General features: G+C 47.1%; 1 protein-coding gene across 6 annotated transcripts in view; it reads left to right on the forward strand.

Moving 5' to 3' along the window:
• CSNK2B (casein kinase 2 beta) overlaps positions 1–20866 on the forward strand; it is a 148947-nt gene that overhangs the window by 116444 nt on the left and 11637 nt on the right. For all 6 annotated transcript variants that reach the window (XM_069635094.1, XM_069635095.1, XM_069635097.1 and 3 more), the window contains one exon: positions 4721–4803. In XM_069635094.1, coding sequence (XP_069491195.1) covers positions 4721–4803 — 83 coding nt within the window. The remainder of the gene's footprint in view (positions 1–4720; positions 4804–20866) is intronic.

Below are 20866 nucleotides of genomic sequence, written 5' to 3' on the forward strand. Positions count from 1 at the left end.
CCCAAGCAGGGCTGGAAGCGGGGGTGGCTCAGTGGGAGGCGGCAGGAAAGGCTAGTTCTAGAGCAGTCTGAATGTTCCTGGGAGAATCGCTCAGATGTAGGAGCGGGTGGAGGTTCGGCAGCAGAGACTGTGCAGCAGGTGGTAAAGTCACAGTAGAGGAGCCAAGCAGGGCACGATTAGGAGCCTTGAGGAAGTTTCAGGCTGAGACCGTGAAGATGAGTAAGCCGGGAGAGGTCCAGCAGCAGGGATTGTGAGTCAGGTGGTAGGCAGGTGTGATCCTGGCTGAACCTGTGTGGTAGGGGAGCGGGAGGAGGCGCAGCAGCAGGGACTGTGTGGCAGGAAGGGCAGGGAATTGGTGGCACCTGCATGATTTGGAGACGGGAGTAGGCCCCGCCGCAGGGAATTGTGAGGCGGGCGGTAGGAAGGTGAGTACCAGACAGAACCTGCGTGAAAAGGAGGAGGGGGAAGAGGTCCAGCAGCAGGGTCTGTGAGGGGGTGGTAAGACGGTGAGTACCAGACAGATCCTCCGTGAAAAGGAGTTGGGGTGGGGGGGGGGTCCAGCGGCAGGGACTGTGAGGCGGGAGGTAGGCAGGGGGCCGGGCAGGGCTCGTAAAGGAGATTTGGAAGAGCTGACTGCTTCCGCGCTGAGGAAGCCGGTGGAGGCCCAGCAGCTGTCCCTACCAGGGACCAGGATGGTGGAAAAGGTTAGAAGTGGTCCTTGTCCTTGGAGTAGGGCGGGAAGACCACCGCAGTCTAGAGAGCACGCCCAGACTAGATGGGAGGAGGCCGCACTGGGGACAAGAAGGGAGCTAAAGGAGGTCCACTGATGTGGCTGCAGCTCTCCTGTGCTGAGGGAGCGGGTGGGGGACCAAAGGACAACCTTGTCTTTGAAGGAAGGCGGGAAGACTCACCGCGGTTCGGAGAGCCCGCCAAGGAGGCTACACTGGAGGAGGGCGCACTGGGTGGTTTAAGTGAGCCAGAGGAGGTCCGCCGATGGAGCTGCAGGCAGAGGCCAATACAGGAGCTGGGCAGGAGAAGCAGCGGCTCCTGTCGTACCTAGATGGAGTCTGTGCTGCAGAGGAGGGCTGGAAGAAACGTTATGCTGGAGAGCCCGCGCAGGCAGCAGAGGTTGCAGATGCCATACCGGAGGGCGAAGCCGGGAGCAGCCGACTAGGGCCTGCAATGGAGTAGAAGCGGGCAGAGGCACTGTCAAAGGGGGCAGCGGACCATCAAGAATGCAGACTGGCCCGGTGTGCCAGATGCAATGGCTCCTGCCACAGCCAGTGAGAGGTCCAGATTTGTGGAGGGCACACTCGGAAGACTGGTGAAGAATGCAGAGGTTGCACTGGAAGGCCGAGCAGGGACCGCCAAGGAGGGGCCCAAAATGGAGAGGGAGCAGGCAGTGGCCCAGTCGCAGGGCCCAGACGGGGCCAGGAAGCAAGAAGGAACGGCTCTCAGCGTTTGAAAGATGCTCCGATCCAAGGAGTATGGCGGGCAGCAGAACTGCAATGCTCACGCTGACAATGGAGTGGGAAGAGGCCCCAGCCGAGGGGCCGAGCCAGGACCAGTTGAGAGAAAGTCAGATTCGGATTGAGAACCGAGTCGGCAGAGCCCCAGTGCTCAAGGAGCAGGAACGGAGAGGAGGTAGGAATAAAATTGCTGTTTTTATTGATTTAAGATCGATTCAGCCTGATGTGAGGAGGCACCGGTTCAGGCAACCAAGCTGCTGCGACCCTTGCTGTTGTAGGTGTTTGTAGCTGGGCATGCAGTCTAGACACCTTTCCCCTCAAGGAGTTGAAGGTGCACAACTCTGCAATTACAGGGTCGTCGAGTGGTATCGTGGCGAAATAGGATATTTAGTTTTAAGTGTTCAAGAGAGATGAGTATTGGAGCCACGTGGATGGTTTCCGTCTCAGGGAGAGTGTAAGATCTGGCCATTTGCAAAAGTTTCCCTGCACAAAGATGTCTCGGAATGTTTGGTAGCCTGCTTCGACAGGTTGTGGTATGCGTGGGACCTCTGGAAGGAAGTTCCACAGCGGCAGGTCCCCGTGGAAGGGATGGGGTATGTCTAGCAGTTTCCAGATTTTGGAAAGGGCGAGGGAAGTACTAGCAAACAGGGTCAGCTGTGTATCTAGGCCGGCAGGCGTGGGTGTGAGAATTGGAGATGGACTCTCGATCACGGACTGCCAGTCTCTCGTGTCTGACGTGAGGGGGGAGGGTCCGATGTGTTAAACCAGTGTGAGGCAAATTGAGATTGCGCCACTAGCCAGTGTCTAAGGAAATCGGGGGCGCTGAATCCGCCACTCTCCATGGGGGTGGTCAATGTCCATAGTTTGAGTCGGACTGCGCCAGAGTGCCACAAGAAAGTGTTGACAGTACGGGTTAATGCCTTTTTAAAGAAGCCATCGCCTGGTCACAGGGGATGGTTGATGAACCTATAGAAGAGTTGGGGTAGTACAACCATCTTACCTGTCTAGACCTTTTAACATCTTTTACATATCTGCCATAAACGTTACCATGCCATGTGTTTCTGCAGTTCCCAACTGGGAGAAGAGGCTTTTGACATTCCACCCTGAGCTGGTTTCTAGCCTCCTTGGCTAGTGGCGTCCTGAGATGCTTTTTCAAAAATGCTGCTATTTTTATCTGTGCTTCCCACTCACTGACTGTGGGTGTACGAGGGCATCCAGGTCAAAATCATCCCCGGCTTCCTCTTCTGTCTGTGGCCGTCCTTTTCTTAGGAGCTCTTTTATGCCCCTCTTCACTGGAGGATATCCCCTCCTCAGAGGAATGACTGACTGCCAGTCGTCTTCCTCCTACTCATCTGAACTTTCAGAGGCTACGTCCTGCCACCTGCGCTCTGTCACTCTGGCTCTCGCTATGTTTCTCTTGCCTTTCCCTTTCTGTGGTGTCCAGGGGGCAGGGGGTTCTTGGCCTCTCGTGTCTGACTGGCTTTTCGCCTTCCCCTTTCTCTCACATGCCCACTCCCTCCTCCGAGGTCTTCCATACCCTGAGAGAACTTTAACCATTCCTACACGAGGGACAATTGGTGGGACCCTTGTCCCAAATTGGCTCCCAGAGCCTTCTTGACCTGCCCCAAACTGGGCTGGACTCTTGGTTAACTTGAGCCCTTCCTTCCTCACTGGAGTTGGACATATTTTATAGTTTCTTAATGGGAGATTGCTTACAGGAAACAAAACACAGGATTCCTGGGCCGGTTTCCGTAATATAGAAAAGAATATGTGCAGTGAAACCGGTTTACTGGCTAGAGATCTGCCACCCAGTTTTTTAATGGGGACTGTGCCCATAGGGTATTGTGTTTATAATGTGCACTTACTGCCCAGTAGGTGGCGTTGTCTTGCTCCACCAAGCATTCTGAAGAAGCCTGTGGCTTTGCTCGGGCACGCTGCGTGTGCTGGCCGCCTCAACGGAGCACGCGTACCGCATGTTAAGATCAAAGAAAAATGTACTTTAATTGTAAAAGTCGCCCAGAGCACTCCTCCGACATGCTGAACACTAATTGTCATGGGAGTCTGCACACAGGCTGGAACTGCAATGCTTCTGACTCTCTGGTCTTTCTTCCGTGACCATTATTTCCCCCTGCTTGTCGGCCTTAAGGTTTGGGGTCTTCGGAGCCTCTTCTCCGATTACTGCTAGATCGAAGTAAATAGTCTGCAGATACGCTCCGCCACCGCTAGCAAAACGCTGCTTTCGACAACCCCACCCCCAACCCTGCCAAGGCCATCACAGCCCCAGTAATACAAAAAGCACAATACTTTCCTACCAATTAATACTGGTAAGCAGAAGTGTAGTTAAGTAGCGAAGAAAGGGGATGAAGATGGTGCAGTGTTTACAGGACTGGTTATTGACTATTGGTTAAAAATAAGTCACTTTTTAAGTGACCAATAACAATATGAACTACCAAAGACTCGAACTACGTTGGGGATTGTAGTTTATGCTTTGTTCCTATATTGTTTATTGTAGAAGTGTTGCTGTTCGCGAATAAAGGCAACGCATAATCCGAGTCATTGGGTCTTGACATGGAACTTGTGTGCATCAATAGCGATTGGGGACATTTTTTTTAAAAACTCAATTAGTCCATTGTTGGTTAAACTGACAGGTGTCTGTTGGACCTGGAGATGGGATGATCGTAAGCCTGACCACGCACAGTGTAACAGTGTAGTGTTTTCTTTTGTGTGTAGTGATGGTCATTTATATAGCACCTTTTCCTATTTATGACCTCCACATGCTTGGTGTGCGAACGCCCTCAGGTACCAAAGTCCAGGTATGGGAAACTTCTCAGACAAGACATAGAATGAGTGTGTGCATTTGGCCAAGATTAGGTGGGCTGGCTAGGCTCCAGTAAGCTTTCCAAGAGGTCCAGCACATGCATGGGTGCAGAGGGAGGTCACGACAGAGCGTTGGTGCAGGAGAACCACAGCTGAGCGGGCCACACCTGCGCAATATAAATGCTGATGGTTTACTGTGCCTCACACTTTTACTTACTGAATACACTTTATAAAGTAAATGTTAGTTGTACAATTTCCTTATTGCATCAATCAAATTTGTATATTTCAAGAATTGTAGGGGTTTCTAGACTGTGTGCTCTTGGAGTGAAATGGCTACTAAAAACTGTAAACCCTATTTTATGCATTATGTCGAGCCTACAGTCCCTCTTTCCCTCCTGTTTACTTCTACTCTTTTTACTGTCTTGTTTTTGCAGAGGATAACAAAATGAGCAGCTCAGAAGAAGTGTCCTGGATCTCCTGGTTCTGCGGCCTGCGTGGCAATGAGTTCTTTTGCGAGGTGAGTGTTCTCTGCAGGGTCTGGGAGTCCACGGTGGGAATCTGGTGTCCTGTGGGCACAGTACATGCGCATCTGATTGCTTGGCTTCAGCCAGACCGATATGGCCGGCTCTCAAAACCTAGCAAGTGGTTAACTTGTCTGGTTCAAAGCATAAAACCAAATCTTGTCCAGTAGTAAACTAAAGTCATCTGGTAGATATTTTAATATTCTCGTTTGGCAGGCCATTTTCCTGGCCCAGTATTTGGAAGCCATAGCTTTACAAAGTGAGTGTTGGTGGAAGGGATAGTGGTTGAGACATCTGTTTAAAGAACTAGGTTGACAATATTAAACACAGAAACCTTGATTACCAATCTTTTGAAGGTAAAACGTGATTTAGAATGCTTGGATTGGATTGAAACTATAGCCAAGGTACGAAGTGCAATCCCATATAACGCATTTTTGACAGCTGAAAAAAATCTAGGTCATCTCCTTGCTATTTTGAAAAATATCTTGATCATAAGATAAGGAGTAATTTCCCTCAGGATAAGATTGAACCTCCCAACTACTGGGGGGGGATCTTAAATATACGTAAGCAGGAGGAGAAAGCAATTAAACTGTAACATCTGTGCCACCCCAACAGACCAGTCGCTTCATCACTTATTAATGGAGTGCGAAGGTACCTGGGTCCTGAGGTCAGACAAGCTAGGAAGATTTGTCTTAAGGGAGGAAGGTATTTTATCAGAGCATTTTTTGGATAGAATGATTTCAGGACACAAAGTACTTCTAACAGCAGCACTTGTAGATGTATTTAAGGCGTTGATATTACTTACCGAATTTCGCTGGGAAGCGATCAGTAGTAGGTTAATCTCCCAGTGTTTGAATGAAAAGAACGGAACACCTTTCTGAGGCCGAGGGACCCTGGTACCGGCTTGAAAAGAAGGGACAGTACAAGGCCAACAGGGGGGCAGTCTTTAGAGTGAAATTAAGATTTCAGGTTTGTCTTGAGTGGAAGCTGATTGAATTCATAAATACTAAAAAGGAAAGTTAAATGTATTGTTTATACTGAAAGCTTTTATTTGTAAAGTTGTCCTTTTTGAGTATGCTAGTTGTGATTGGTGAAAGGTTTTGTAAAGGTTTAAATTTCTTTTTTCTTTAAACCATATACAATAAAAAAACGAGGTTGCACTACTGACAATATGGGCGTCATTTGGGATTACCAGGGGCATTGATCACCATTTTGCATTTCACAAGCAGCATTAACTTCCACAAAACTGTGAATACCCTATTGGTATCGGCCCGCCGCCCAAGTTAAGGGCGAGAGTGCTGAGAGGATCCCTTAATGCAGACGGCGGTGCCGCTACCAGCACGGTCGGCCCACTGACCCGTTTAATATCTCCATTGGCATCTCTGTAGTTCTCTATACGGGTAATGTTTTTGTTGCCCTTTAAAAAAAAAAAAACTTTTGCGCCTGACACCGTGCAGTGTTGTCATTCAGGCAGTCTGTTTTCAATGTTGATGATTGGTGTCCACAACCTTGAAGAGGGACTACTGCCTGGACGACTGCACTGCGTAGTGCTGCAAAGGTAAGTTTCTTTTTTTGGGGGAATAACACATTTGGCACGGGTGCAGAGGGTTGAGGGAGTTGGAGGAGCGCAGGGAAGGGAACACATGCGTGTACCAACAGTACAGCCCGCCTTCCGAGCCTCCTGATTGGCCAGCGCCCACTCCCATGGTGCTAATGTACATTCATGCTCAAAAGCGTCAACTAAAGGATGTACCTTTTCTAAGGAAAGCTTTTCAAGCATTTGTAGTAGTTGACCAGCTATTCAGATTCTCCTAGGTCGCAAGCAAGAGATGAACGCTGCTAGCTATTTGGATCCCTGGTTTTGTTTGCTGTTGTCTTTGTATCATTGTCTTTTTTTCTGCAACTATTGCTGATCAGCAAAAAGGGGGGGAAACAGTGACTTGTAATTGTCAGCCCTTGCCGGGAGTGGAATTCACCATTTATAGTATTTTCCGCTGGTTCTGGCGGTGTGCCCTGTGGACGCATTGTATATTTTACCTGATCCATGGCAACACTTGCTTCCATTTAATTGATTTTTCTATTTAATGTGCATTTGTACGGTGCTTATACGTCAATACATTTTTTCTAAACGTCAATAGGGCAAGGGGAGGGAACATGGGACCAGAGGCAATCTAAGACAATCATGAACAGGATAGAGTAGGTCCTACTAAGTCTTGTGAGCATTCGCTCTCTTTGCACTTGTAAAATCCGAAGGTACAGGGAAGAGGGTGTGGGGGGGAGTGCTTGGAATTCCACAAAGCGGGTGAGGGAGAGGGAAGGGGGAGGGGAAGTACCAGGGAGTAGGTTGCGTAAGTGCCTGGCAGAGGTCATAGTACAGAGTGGTCACCTCCTGTCAATAGAAGTGCAGCCTGGTGAGGGAACACAAGCCATTGGGTGCCAAGGGCAAGTGCTGGGAACGGGAGGAGGCTGAAGGCGATTGGGGGGAAGGCCAGACAGAAGAACACACATGGGCCCAGGCCATCAAGCTCCGCAACTGAGGGGATTAGCACGGGAGGGGGGTGGGGGGAGGAGGTGGTGAAGTTTTTTGAGGCGCTTCAAGAATTTGAGGAGATCTGGCACAAGAGGGAGGGGGAAGGCTGTTACAGAGGAGGGAGCCAGCCGAGCAATGAGATCGGCCATCAGCTCGCTGCTTAGAGAAGCATTTGATACAGAGTTGGAGCAGGCGAAGTGTAGAGATCTTAGAGGAGAGTATTTGGTGAGAGCAAGTTGTAGATGGATTGGTCCACGGTTCCAGGATGATGCAGAGGGATTTGAATTTGATCCTTGCAACAACCAGGAGCCAGTGTAGAGATTTTAGGACTGGAAAGAGTCCCTGGTCTTGAGGTCCAGCATAAGTCTTGCATCCCTAGTCTGAATAAAATGGAGGGGGCGGAGAGAGGGTAGATTAAGAAAGCGGCTGTTGTAGTAGTCCAGCCTAGAGAGTACCAGGGCTCTAGAGACTGAGCTGCTGGGGGGAAAATGAGGCTGCATTGAGGAGGTGGAGTTGGAAATGGGCCATCTTGGCGCAAGGTCCAATATGTGAGGGAGGAAAAAGAGGGGTCGAAGAGGACGCCAAGCTTTCTGGCTTCAGGTGAAGGGGGGAAAGTGGGAGCAGGAGTCCTGATGGGAAGATCTCAGTCTTGCTGGCTGTGATTATTCGAGGCACCCCAGGTCTGGATAGCAGATAGGCAGTCAAAAGTGGTAGAGGAAGTAGCAAGAGGGAAGTTTGAAGACGGAGTTGGGCGTCATCTGCGTAAAACAAATTGGGGGGAGAGTGAAAATAAGGTGGGCAATGTGAGCGAGATGGATGTTAAAGAGCCAGGGTGAGAGGTTGGAGTCCTGGGGGGACGCCACAGGTAGAGATAGAGGTGGGAGAGGAGAAAGACAAGACCACCTGGGAGGGTCGTCTGTGAGGAAAGAGTCCACCAGTTCAGTACCTGCTCAGAAATACCAAGGGTTTCATGGAGACGTTTTATGAGGATGGCGTGGTTGACTCTATCAAATGCAGAGGAGAGATCAAGTCAAATGAGAACAGCGGGAGATTCGGGGTCCAACGATGCGATCAGTTCCTCAAGGGTGTTCAGGAGAGCAGTTTCCGTGCTTCTGGTTGCTTGGAATCCAGATTGATGGTTGTGTAGGCAACCAACCAGCTAAGTATGCTGGGTCCGTTGTGGCAAGACCCAAGGAAGTGTGACGGAGATGCAGTGGTAAGTTAGCCGGACATGAGGGGTCAGCGGAAGGCTTTTTTTAAGAAGGGGCGCACAAGAGTGCTTCTGGGAAGAGGGGAAAGTCCAGATAGCAAGAGTGATTGCAGAAATCAGCAAGTGCAAGGGTGTCAATGTTATCCTTTATTCTGCAAGAACAAGGGGGCGGGGGCCCAGGCTTCCAGATGAGCATCGTACCAGGTCTTTTTACGCATTAAAATCCTGTAATTACTGCATCTTTTTTTCTCTTCCTGCATAAAGATGTGCTCCAGTTTAGAGCAGATGGCAGTGACAGAAACGGAACGCTTCCCTTGATTTTAATCCACATGGATATAATTGCAGGCCATGGAGAAAAGACTCTGAAACTGACCATTATTTCTCCGAAGCGTTACAGATTCAGCTTCTGCTGTTTGTATAGATTCTCATGGAGCAAACTGAAGCATTGTGCATATTTATTTTTCCTTGCAGTATAGGGGCATATAATTAATAAGATGGAAAGAGGAGTTACAACTGAGAATTCTATTTTGTAACAAATGATGCTTTTTTCAGTGACTGCAAACCAGTATTGCACACAAGTAGTAATCTGCGTTCCTGTGCTGTGTTCATTTATCAGCAAGCTGCATCTAAATGGCATGTTTGTTTAGGTTTTCCACACATGTAATAATTTGAAACCAGACCTCTTTGCTGAACAACTGTTTTGTTTCCAATGGGTCCTATTAATTTTATTTTGTCATGTTTTGGTTGCCTTTTGCATACTTTTTCTACTCTTGCGGAGGCAGCGTGCACTCTTATAACTTAATGTGCACCCTAATCATAAGAACTGTGTGTAAAATGATGAGTCTGCAAGGTCTAGTTTACATCCATTGAGCATTAACTTGCAGTCAATGGGTTAAATCACTTCAATTGGTCATTGGCAGGATAGTCCTTGCTCACGGGTGAGTGATTGTTATTACACCAATCACAGGAGTCAGACTGTCAAATCCTCAAGACTACAATTAAAACATCCAAAACCTGACCTGTAAAAACAGTTTTATGTGATTGAAATATAAACCTGTCCCTGTAGGGGTCATCCAGATATGAATTTAACATCTTTATGTAGAGTTTCATGCATGGTTTGTCCAGCTACTAGGCTCTCACTGATTACTATACCTCAATCAACAGTGTACCGACCTCTGTAGGATTTTAACTGTTAAGATAGCTAAGTCGGTTGAGCGCTTGCTGCTGCAGTCTGTGTGTGATATGCAGGTCGCAGGCTTAAATCCCATCTTTTCATGAGGTCAATAAATGATTACCGATTCCTGTTGGGTGATAATTTTACGTAAATATGTACCATGTACAGCGTTTTAGCAAAAGTGCTATGTAAATAACAAATCATTAACTCAGTCCATCCAGAATTTGACCGTTTAGATTAGATATCAAATTTAGCATGGAATCCTTACCTCTCTGCACTGTTGTAGCATAACATTGGCATACCATTAGGTAGTACTAGTTCCAGGAAATGAGGACTTCTAGGTTTTTGTCTTAAAAAATAAACAGTATACAGAAGAGATCAAATAGCCCGACCTTAGAGAAATAACTTATTGCTCTGCATTTTATGGAAGTGAACCAACTGTAGAATTGGTATAGAATTGTTATAGAAAGAAATAGTTTTTAGAAGGCGTAATTGCTTCTAATCATGGTTTACTGAATTACTACTGCTACTGAACAGCTTTCCTGATTTGAGTAAGCATGCACATTGTGACTAGTTGCTATCAATGTCATAATTTTATCTTTGATGATTTTGCATTGCTGAGGCAATGAACTATTCCTGTTCTATCTCGGTGATTCTACCACTGCTGTATAGGTGAGGCACATGCTGGGCATGTTCTTTGTGACAGAAATTTGGACTGCTCGAGTCTCATGATGTTCCAGTTATGTGTGTAGCTTGCACTGCTGTGGTTAGGCCCTTGATTTACCTCTTCAGTGTGGGGGTGCAAGTGGAACCTTTACTGTTGTGACCCACCATGTACCTGCTCCAAGTGTGGTAATCCTGTATTGTTGGACTCACAATGTCCCTGTTCTGTGTGTAAGGAAAGCATGATCCAGTGAAATCCATGGTATACCCTTTCTATATTGGGAGTGGCGTGTGCACTACTGAAGGCTATGTTGTGCCTGTTTTATGAGAGGAGCTTCTACTGCAGAGACACATTCCTGATCCGTTCTCTGTGTGGGAATCTACTATCCTGGCTTCAGACCTTGCACTGATTTCCATCGGTTCTACCTGATTAAAGCTGGCATTGGGGTTACCCCGATTTGCCTTTTCTACTTGTGTGGGGAAAGCCTGCACAGTTTCTACTGAAGCTGACCTGCTGTGTGAGCGAAGGGTTAACAAGCGTATACTGCTATTGTACCCTTTATATGCAAGGGAAACTGTGTTAGTGCTCATCTGTCCCATTTTTTGAGAGGGTGTTTATGCCACTGCACCATGTGCTTTCTGTTAATTGTGAGTTACTTGCTTTTCTGTCACGATGCGGAAAGCTGCAGCATGGTAATGATTTCCCTACAGTTTTAACTCTTGCCACACGCCGGCTGGATGGAACATACTTTTTACTCTTGCAAAGGAGGAAACTATTTTTATTCTCTTAAAAATCACATTTACTTTGTTTAAAAATAGGCAGTAAAATAGCCCCACCTCAATCTTATCTGGATCACTGCGGGAGGGCCTGTTTGGAGGAGACTGCCATAGAGCGTTCAACCTTGAGACCTCATGTGATTTGATGGGAGAAGAGAAGGAGAGGAAGACTGAGGGAGGATGGGAGGCCAGAGGTGGCCAGGGTATGGGAGAGGGGAGAAGAGAGTGCCCAAGATGTCCTGAGTTTTTGCAGTGAAGTGGGAGGCCAATGAAGTGCAGAGGGCCAGAGAGGAAGAGGCGTGGTGGAGACTGCGGAAGGATTGGCTAGTTCTTTGCAGATTTTAGAGTTCAACCGTGTTGTTGGATGCACCAGAGACGCAACCCTGGATGTGGGCTCTCTTCTTGGAATGAATGGAGAGATGATATTGCTTTTGGTGTAGGTGGCAGGCCAGTTTAAGAGGATGAGCTTGATGTCTGCCACTTAGCTCTGCTCTTGCGCTTCAGGGATTCTAGACAGTTGTACCAAGTGTTACGGTTGGTGTCCTGTTTCTGGCGGATCCTCATGACTGGGGCAAGGAGGGCGAGAGTGTTGGCGATGACGAGATGGAGGTTGAGAGCAGCGTCAGAGGTAGTCTGCAGTGGGAGCAGAGGGTGGGATGAAGGTGGATGCGAAGGCAGCATCCGATACTAGTTTCATCGGGCATATGTCCGAGAACGAGTTTGGCAGAGCTGATGGAGGTGAGGTCAGGGGGCCGAGAGGGCCCAGGTGAGACGGAGTGGTCCGGCCAGGAGAGTGGGGTGGCGAGGGGGAAGGAGGGAGGGAGGGAGGGAGAAAGGGAGAGCAGAAGATCAGTGTGGATGAAGGCATAGTGTGTCCAGCCGAGTGGGTAGGATCAGAGGGGAGAATGATGGAGAGGGAGTGTGAGGTGCAAGGCATGAATTCGTTTTCTAAAAAGTGATTAGCAGATTTTTAATTAAACTTTCTTGATTAGCAAACCCATTTGATTAGCAATACTGTGCTACTATTTTTAATGTCACTAGAAGTTACTTGTACCTTACAACAATACAGCAGTTTTTTGTGTACCGCTGAAGACTGTGTGAGAAGTCAGACCATGCAAGTTCTTTGAAATTCCACTAGATCTAGTCTAGTAACTTGGTTTGTCCACTTGACTGAAGAGAAATGCACTAGACCCATGGCAACGGATGACGACAAATTTTAAATATGCTTTCTGTAAAATGGTGCACCACAATTCCACTTTAGTTTGGCACACTGCTGCCACTTAGAAGCCAGCCATGCACAGTAACTTTTATTTGACATTGACTGCAAACAAAGTAAAGTTTAAATACAAGTTTCAAACATCCCCTGCAAATGGTACTGGCCCTCCTTAAAATCTACTTGACCATGCGAGTAGGTGAAAATACTTTGCGAGCCATGAATGAATGTCGCGAAAAGGTTAGCTGCATGAATGGACACAATACATATGTGATAAAAAGACTGTGAAAACAGTTTGCATTATCGGCACCTGCAGTAGAGCTGGCCAATCATAATCCTATAGCAAAGCGAGCTCTGTAGGCTAACTGCAGTGATGGTAGTGCAGTCGATCTATAGATTTACAGACTGGATGGAAACATTTTTGATCACTAGGCATACACATTTAGTTCGCTTTGTCTATGTAATTCATACCCACAACAGATTAATCAGCGCTTGTACATTAGCCAAAGTGCTATGTGCATTTAAACACAATATCAGGGACTGCATGAACAAATCATTACCACTACATATTGATCAGTGTGTGCACATCAGCCCTTAAGTGTTCTGTATCCTTAACACATTAAGATGCACCTCAGCCAGGGGATGGTCACATCACACTTGACCTACGGTCAGTTTGGTTTCTCTGCACATATGGAGCCGGGCCCCACCACCCTATTGATTGGGCCATTACACATGTGTGTAACCCCCTTTCATCTGCCAACCCTATGAGACACACCGACCATACACCCCCGGAGTGTTTCTCTTCCCCTGCATAACACGAGCAGCAGCACTCCTAATATGGCATAGCGGAGGCAAGCCTCAGTTACCCCATGGTGCTGGTCTTGCTCGGCTTTCCTCCTTCTACCACCATGCACTTATGGAATGCGGTGCACTTTGACCAGTAAAACACTCCGGCTTTGGGTCACTAATTGGGTTCCTGCGCCTCCCTTGATCCTGGTACGCTTATTTAACTTGCATACCTTACAACATACGTCCTGTTTCGGACACACGCAACTTGCCAATCAGAGGCTTCCATGCCTACGACACACGGAACGTGTATGTCGAAACAGACTACCAATCGCTCATCAGTTCCGCTCTGCGGCAGTAGTACCTAGACAACCGTTTACACAGTACACGGCACACTGGGTAGGAACGAGCTCTGTACATGCTTGTACGGCTCAGTACCTGCTTTGTTTCACCCACACAAGGTAAGCTAAAGCAGCAGCACCTCTTTCCTCACCCCTACTGGCCATTAGGCTGGCTCGGGCCACACACGGGCACACGTTACCCAGCTCCCCTGGCCCCTTCTCCCCCAACGAGATGTACCGCAGTATCACCCCTTGCTATAACGCCAGAACAACCAGCACTGATGCAGACCTTGTTCTGCTTTGTCTTTTTCATTAGAAGCAACTACAGTGGGAGCAGTAGTTAACCTGCAAGTCGCACACAAGCAGGCCACCCCACTCTAGGTCAGACGCCCTCCTCATACATTGAAGCTGAACTGATGTTATGGAGTCCCCCTCATCAACATTCCAGATATGGATTTGTAACCTGCGGGTAAGCAGACCCACAGTCTCTAGAGGCCCCCCTTCTCAAATTGTCTTGGTACCGCAATTTGGCATGCACTTATCAATCACCTTATTCACATATGTCCCCCACAGGGTCGCCCGATTCGAGCCCCAATGAAGGAGATCTACACCACAAGCTACTGCCGAAAGGTGCTGTTCACCGGAATACCCACTTGGGAACCACCAGCATCTGTCCTTTACTGGAATGTGTTCCGGCACCCACATAGGCAGACAACAGACCCCATGAACCGATGCCTCTAGACAAAAAATAAATAAGCTAGAGTTAAAACACATATTGGATTGCCCAGAACAGGCTGATTTGTTTCCAACCAATTGTTACTGGTTACATTTCTCTACTTTTCCATCCTGGTTCTCCTTTTCTTTCGTCTCATTTTTACCTTGGACTTCTCAACACTCAGGAATTCCTTGGGAGGCAATTTTGTTTCTGTATTTGTCCATCTTTGATGTTTGCCCTTTCTACAGATTGAAGTATGTTAGAGTACCTTAATTGTACATTGTCTCTAAAGTCATCTTCATTTATTTGCATATGTATTTGCCTGTATACATCCCATTAGGGAATTCATTTTATTTATAATTTCAGTACACCTTTGTTTAACTCATACAGGTGCTAGTACTATTTGACTTCATGTTGGTTTGACCGCCAATAAAAACATTTGTATGACCAAGAGTTACCTTATAGAGTATTGGCCAAAAAGATGTTTGGACCAGAACCTGTGCTTATTGACTGTTACCACCAATTACACTGCACCAATGTATGGGTTTGGAGTGCATCGGAGCGGACCAATGGTTATGGGATCACCAAATTAAGTAACCCATTCATGACGACGACCAGATTGTACTACGCATCTGTCTTTATGCAAAGTATCTCAGTGGTAGACTTTCTGTTTTGAAGATGAAAGAAGTAAGACTAAGCAGAGTGGATGGTGTAGCAGGCAGAGAACTGGGCAAACTAGGTGGAATAATGTAGTTTGCGTCCATTTCACTTTCGGGGTAGCTGGTATAAAGCAACAGGGTGATGAGATAGAATGTACGGGATCAGCCCATGGAGTCTAGCAGTAGTTGCAAGCTGCATGTAACCAGCAGGTTACAGAACTAGGTTTGCCATCAAAAGCATTTGGCCATTTGATCATGTACATTTTCAAAAGGGTCCACTCAATGATGCATCTTCCCCAACAAAAACGAAATGTAGTCGACACTGAGATTTAGACACACTAACCTACACTTTACTGTAAAGCATGGAGACAATGCAGTGTTTTACAGTAGCAACACTGTAATTATGCATTATGTAACAAATGAAATGTTTAGAAATGGAATTGAATGACTGTATTTGAAAACAAAAAGTTAACACCTACTGGTCTTTGGCATACAGGATACAGTTGGTTTGAAAAAAATATTATACAGATTACTTCTGGTTAGCAATTATTGGAAAAAGAAAAATCTTGTTTGCACTTCCACACAGGCCTTTGATACAACGGTGGAGGAGACTGCTGTTCTCTCTTTCTCTCTTTCTCTCTTTCTCTCTTTCTCTCTTTCTCTCCCCCTCTTGAACTTGCACTGAACAGTGTAAAGAGGGTGGAGACAGCCCTGAAGGCAAGATGAATTCAGGGTGATCTGTGCCTTCACTGAACAGGGTAACTTAAATAGCTAAATTTGCTACACAAGTGCCAATTTAATTAGTAAATCTACAGATTTGCATAGCAAAATATTTTATGCCCTGCAACGGTCACTGAAGAGTGGTCGCCGTGATTGAGGATTCAAGGTGGATGTTGAAGTCACCTAGGAGGAGTTTAGAGGTAAATGTCGGGAACGAGGAGGAGAAATCGGCCCATTTTGAGAGGAACAGTGTGATCGAGCCAGGTGGTCGATAGATGTTGGGAATGGTTGAGGAGGTAGGAGATATGACCAGCTTGCAGACCAGGCTCTCGAGGGAGGGAGCATGGCTGGGTGGGTATAAGGGAAGAAGGGCCCCACTCAGGGGGGGGGGGGGGGGGAGTTCAGTGCTACCCCACCGCCATCAAGGTATGGGCACAGTTTAGACCTCTTGTAGCCATTGGGGAGAAGGGAGGCAAAAGCAACGACTGAGCTGGCCTAGAACCATGGGTCTCAGTGTGAGGAGGTCAAGGTCTTCGAGGAGGCAGATATTGTCCGAGTGTTTGATGACAGAGCAGACATTAGTGTGGCTAGGGTAAGCAGATACCTGCCTTTTAAAGGTTTTCTGATGCGGGGCACGGTGGCGGGGGAACTCCAGTCAGAGAAGGGACAGAGGAAGGCGTAGCCGGCGCAGGAAGGAAGTTGATGAGATGGCAACCATCATCAAGGAGGAGTAGTTGGAGCATGTTGGTGCTGTTGCGATGGACATTAATGATACATCTGGATGATGAGAAGCCCGCCAAGAGTACTTCCCATCTAGTGCCACCATTAATGGGTGAGAAGACTGGAGAGAGTGTGGCGATAAGGAGGCCAGTGATCTGGCTATCATTCACAATCTGTCTGGAGATTGCACTGACGTATGTGTCTGCAATGGGTAGACCAGGGTTAGTGGTCAAATCTTATTTTTTAAACGTTTTACTTCCAGACTTGGTGAAAGAAGGGTGATTGGTGATAAAACAGTTAAACTAGATGGGGGAGATGGTGAGTGCCATATAGGGGTGGTGGAGAGATGAAGAATGGAGGATGGAAGAAGAGGCTGCACTGCACGGGCCCAAACACGCAACCTAGTAGCGGAGGGATGGCCAACAGCAAAATATTCAAAAGGCACACAATGCAATGCAGAATGGGGGTGTAGAGTTTAAAAATGCACCTAGATTCGAAATATCCAAACAGCATACAAAGCAATGTAAAATGGGGGTGTGGAATTGGAGAAATGCACCTAGATTTCGAATAATCAAAAGGCACACAATGCAGGAATGAGGAAAGATGGGGAGTGAGGTATAGGAAGAAGCAGCAGAGGTTGACTTAAGGCTCAGCTAGGTACACCATCTGTGAATAAGTGGTTGGGCATCGGGTTGTTCCGAGCCTAACTCGCAGGTAATCGGGAAGACAAGGTTCTAGTGAGGCACAAGTTCGTGGAGTGGCTGGCTGCAAGCTGGCAAACAGTTCCATCATGGTGAGAGGGCGGGGAGGCAGCAGGTGCTGTTGCGCGCGGGGGTCGGGAGGCCCTCCGAGTCTTCCCATTGTGGCATTGTGTGGGCCTTCTTCAGTGGACCGGCTATTGCCTGCCAGTTAGGCTCTGTGGTGGTAGGCAGCCAATCACTGCCACCAGTGGAGCAGATGTCGAGGCACTCCTGTGCATGGGTCGGAGGAAGTGGCGACGGCCATCTTGGACATGATTTTCATGGCCCGTTCATATGGACAGCCCAATTGATGACAAATGACCTGCAAGTAGCAGTGACTCTTCCTTCAATGTAATGAGCACAATTAAGATGTAAAATGCCCAAATGGGCAAATTACGCACCCAAGTGCGAGCGCTCGGGTGAGACGGTAATGATGCCCAAAGCAGCAGGGGCTTACCAGCGATGCAGCGAGGTCCGCCTTGTGGACCAGGAGCGGGCACAATGACGAGCGCTGGTTGCTGGAGGTGGAGTGAGAAGGAGAGAACCATGATGCTGTAAATGGGATGCAAATAGTTGGTAAACTGTCTCTCTACCAAGGTCGCTCTTGTCTTGGATAAAACATCTGTCATTACCCACCACAGCATATCCTCTTTACCTCCTCAAACTCTGCTGCCACCTGTGGCAAATCGGGAGGTGGACACGGAGACTCTGACAACATGTTTCTCATGGTTTTATTAAACGAAAAATTGGGCATAACTTTATGGGTGGTCCCTACAAAGGTGCTCTTGATTTGTGAATGTCCAAAGGCATACGTCTGCTGCCTAACTAACCTAAATGACCCTACCACTATAACTACTTGGGGCAGAAAAAATGGCTCCTTTCTACTGATGGCAATTCGGGTACCAGTCTTAACATTCCTTATTGATATATATTCTTCAAACGGTCTCTCGTTATTTCTTGTATCAGTCTGTAAATGTTCAAGCGGGCTATTAGCTTTTCTTTCCTACTCGTATATAGTCTTAGTGTATCTTTAATAAGATCTGTATTCCTGGTTACTAGATTTAAAGTATCCTAGAAAACTATTATTTCTCTGGACGGCCTTCTCTACTAAACAATCATGGATCACTGTCTTCTAGTCTATTTGATTTTAAATAATGTTCACCGGGACAGTCCCTCTGAGCTCTGGCTCATATTCTTTCCCTTATGATCTCATATGTAGAATACCTGGGTACTGCCCACCCACCATACCCCCAAAACCCTCTCCCAGGGCATTGTTAGGCACTTCTTTGATTGAACTAAAGATGTTCAATATTTTTATTAAGTTGATCAGTCTCATGTTTAACTTCATCATGAATAGTCCCCCTTGTTAATCCTTTTACCTCTGACTGTGAAGGAGAACGTCTTCGGGATTCTGGTTTCTCTGGGAGCTTCCCTTTTGGTCTGAATTGCCATCTGCTTGCTTTCTCTGGTATTGCCTTCGTCTGAGCCCCCGTCCCCCACGGCGTTCCGGTATTCTGAGTGACCGGACGCCTTGTTTATTTGTGCTTGCAGTGGTATCTGCGATAGTTCGTGTGACAGCTGCCCACCACCAGATCCTTCGTGGTCACACCACCACCTCTCTCAGGGCACCTGCCCGTTCAACATCTCAGTGGGGATTTTCTGTAACTCTGGCGTCTCCATGTGTAGTACAGTGCAAGCTTGAAACTTGTGGCTTTCACAGCTCCGGCCTCCTTCGGGTGTTAGGGACCATCCCTTGCCTGCGTATGCATTCCTCCCGCCCTCTGTTGCTCCTGGAGTACTTTCTATTCACTGTACTTGTCATAGTGGATTGGATATACAATTTAAAGGGACATGTTCTCTTTCTGGGTAACGACATCTGTTTTTCTTTGTCCCAGTCTTGTTTAAAATTCTCTGGAATTTTAGAGCATCCCATGCAGGGCATGGTGTGTACAGCTCCAGGGAATTCCTCACAGGAACAAGTCATTGTCTCCTAAGGGGTGGGGTCCCACTTGCCACAACCCCTAGGAAGGGTGTTGAGGAGTGGGCTCGCCTCCCAAGCCTCACAGGGGGTTGGGGGGGTCTTCCTTGAGGAGAAGAGACGAATTCTCTCGATTAATCACACTTCACATGCCCTCCTATCTCTGGAGCACCCTTGCGGCGCATTCGCTTGGCTTGCATATTCTGTCCCCTTAAAATGCATTTTGTTTCCCAGTTTCCTCTGTGAAAACCTAGAATGCTAGAGTCAAATGAACAATGTACAAATCCTAAAAGCTTGAATTTTAAAATGCAGAACAAACGAGTGCGTTCATAAATGGAGGTAGAGTGGTGTAGAATCGATCTGGCAGTTGGTAGTTGGCTGAAGAGAATAAGGAAGTTATGAAGGTCTAGCATCCTTCCTGGTCCCCTAGAGGCTGTGAAGCATGGTGTAGACATTTTTTTTTAATCCTTCAATTTTCACATTTTCCGTGATGTAGTTTGCAGTGTAGGAAGATTTTGTTTGTTTTCATACATCTCATACGCCAGTTTCATGGAACTGGACAACGGAAGTAATTGTGTGTGAATTTGAGCTTCTGAACTGTTGTGCCACACTTGCAGGGCCAATTGGGTATGAGTTAGTTGGCTCATTTGGCATGGGTGGGGGGGGTCAAGGTATTGTCACTGATTCATTAAAAAGTCAAATCTTAACTGAAATATTTGTAAAGATAGCAATTCTAACTCTAATCTGAATGGAAATTGGAATAGTTGACTCACATTTAAAGCAAAACTTGCAGACTTTGAGGTGAGAAATGGTGGCACTAGAGGAGTGCATTGCCGCTGAAAAGCAGGAGGTGACTGTCAACACGTTTCTCATGGTTCCTAGCCAGTGAATAAAGTATTACAATTCAATTTCCTGTTGGTATTTCTTTCAGTTCCTTGTATCAGACTGACAATGTTCTGGCTCTGGGGGGTGCACTAGTCGGGTAGAGTGGTAGTGGTGGTTTGATAGTGACTGATTTGTAGGTGATTCAGGCTGTTCATCATAGTGCATGCATGAATTGGTATACTGCACTGGGTGAGTGAGGCGTTAATCTATTGGGCCTAGTCAGATAGCCTATTCTGTACTTGGGCACAATTTCCTAGGAGAAGCAATCCAGTCTGTCATGTTGAGCTTTGCCTGACATCCAGGTTTGGCTGAGGGGCACCCAGTGCTTGAAGTCGATGGAGGTTGCTTATTGATCCTTGGGGAAATCCATGTCATCTGCATATTGGTGTATCTTGATGGTTGGCAAGGATTGATCACAAAGCTACCAATTTTCAACCAAAATCCCACTTGTGCAATCTGCAAGTTTAGGGTATTTTCTTTTCTAGTGCCTCTGCTTGGAGATTTTCATACGAGGCTTGGAATGCCTGAGATCGGCCATGAACCTCTACATTGCTGTGATCCTCTTTTAGAACTGCATGAATGATTCTTCTCATGGATTTTTATTTAATTGAATTTGTAAAGCGCGCTACAGCCCGCAGGCATCCAGGCACTGTTGCAAAGATGTCTTAGTTACAGAAGTTGTAGGCATTGCTCATGATTGCATTGAGTGGAGGCCTAGCTTGGTACAGAAACAGTTAAACACATACAAGTTGTTCAGATACAGCTAAACAACGTTTTGACAGCTTTCCTAAATGCGGTGCATGAGTCTACGTTTAACGTGTGGCGGCAGGGCGTTCCAGTTGGATGCTGCAATGACCGGAAAGCTAGCTCCCCCAACTCTAACTCTGATGGTCTTGGAGATGGTGACCCTGTTAAGGTAGGCTATTCTGGTGGGTCTTCCTGAGGAGG

Source organism: Ambystoma mexicanum, chromosome 13 (genome assembly GCF_040938575.1).
Source record: "Ambystoma mexicanum isolate Mex_15411 chromosome 13, UKY_AmexF1_1, whole genome shotgun sequence".
In the NCBI taxonomy this organism is placed as follows: Eukaryota; Metazoa; Chordata; class Amphibia; order Caudata; family Ambystomatidae; genus Ambystoma; species Ambystoma mexicanum.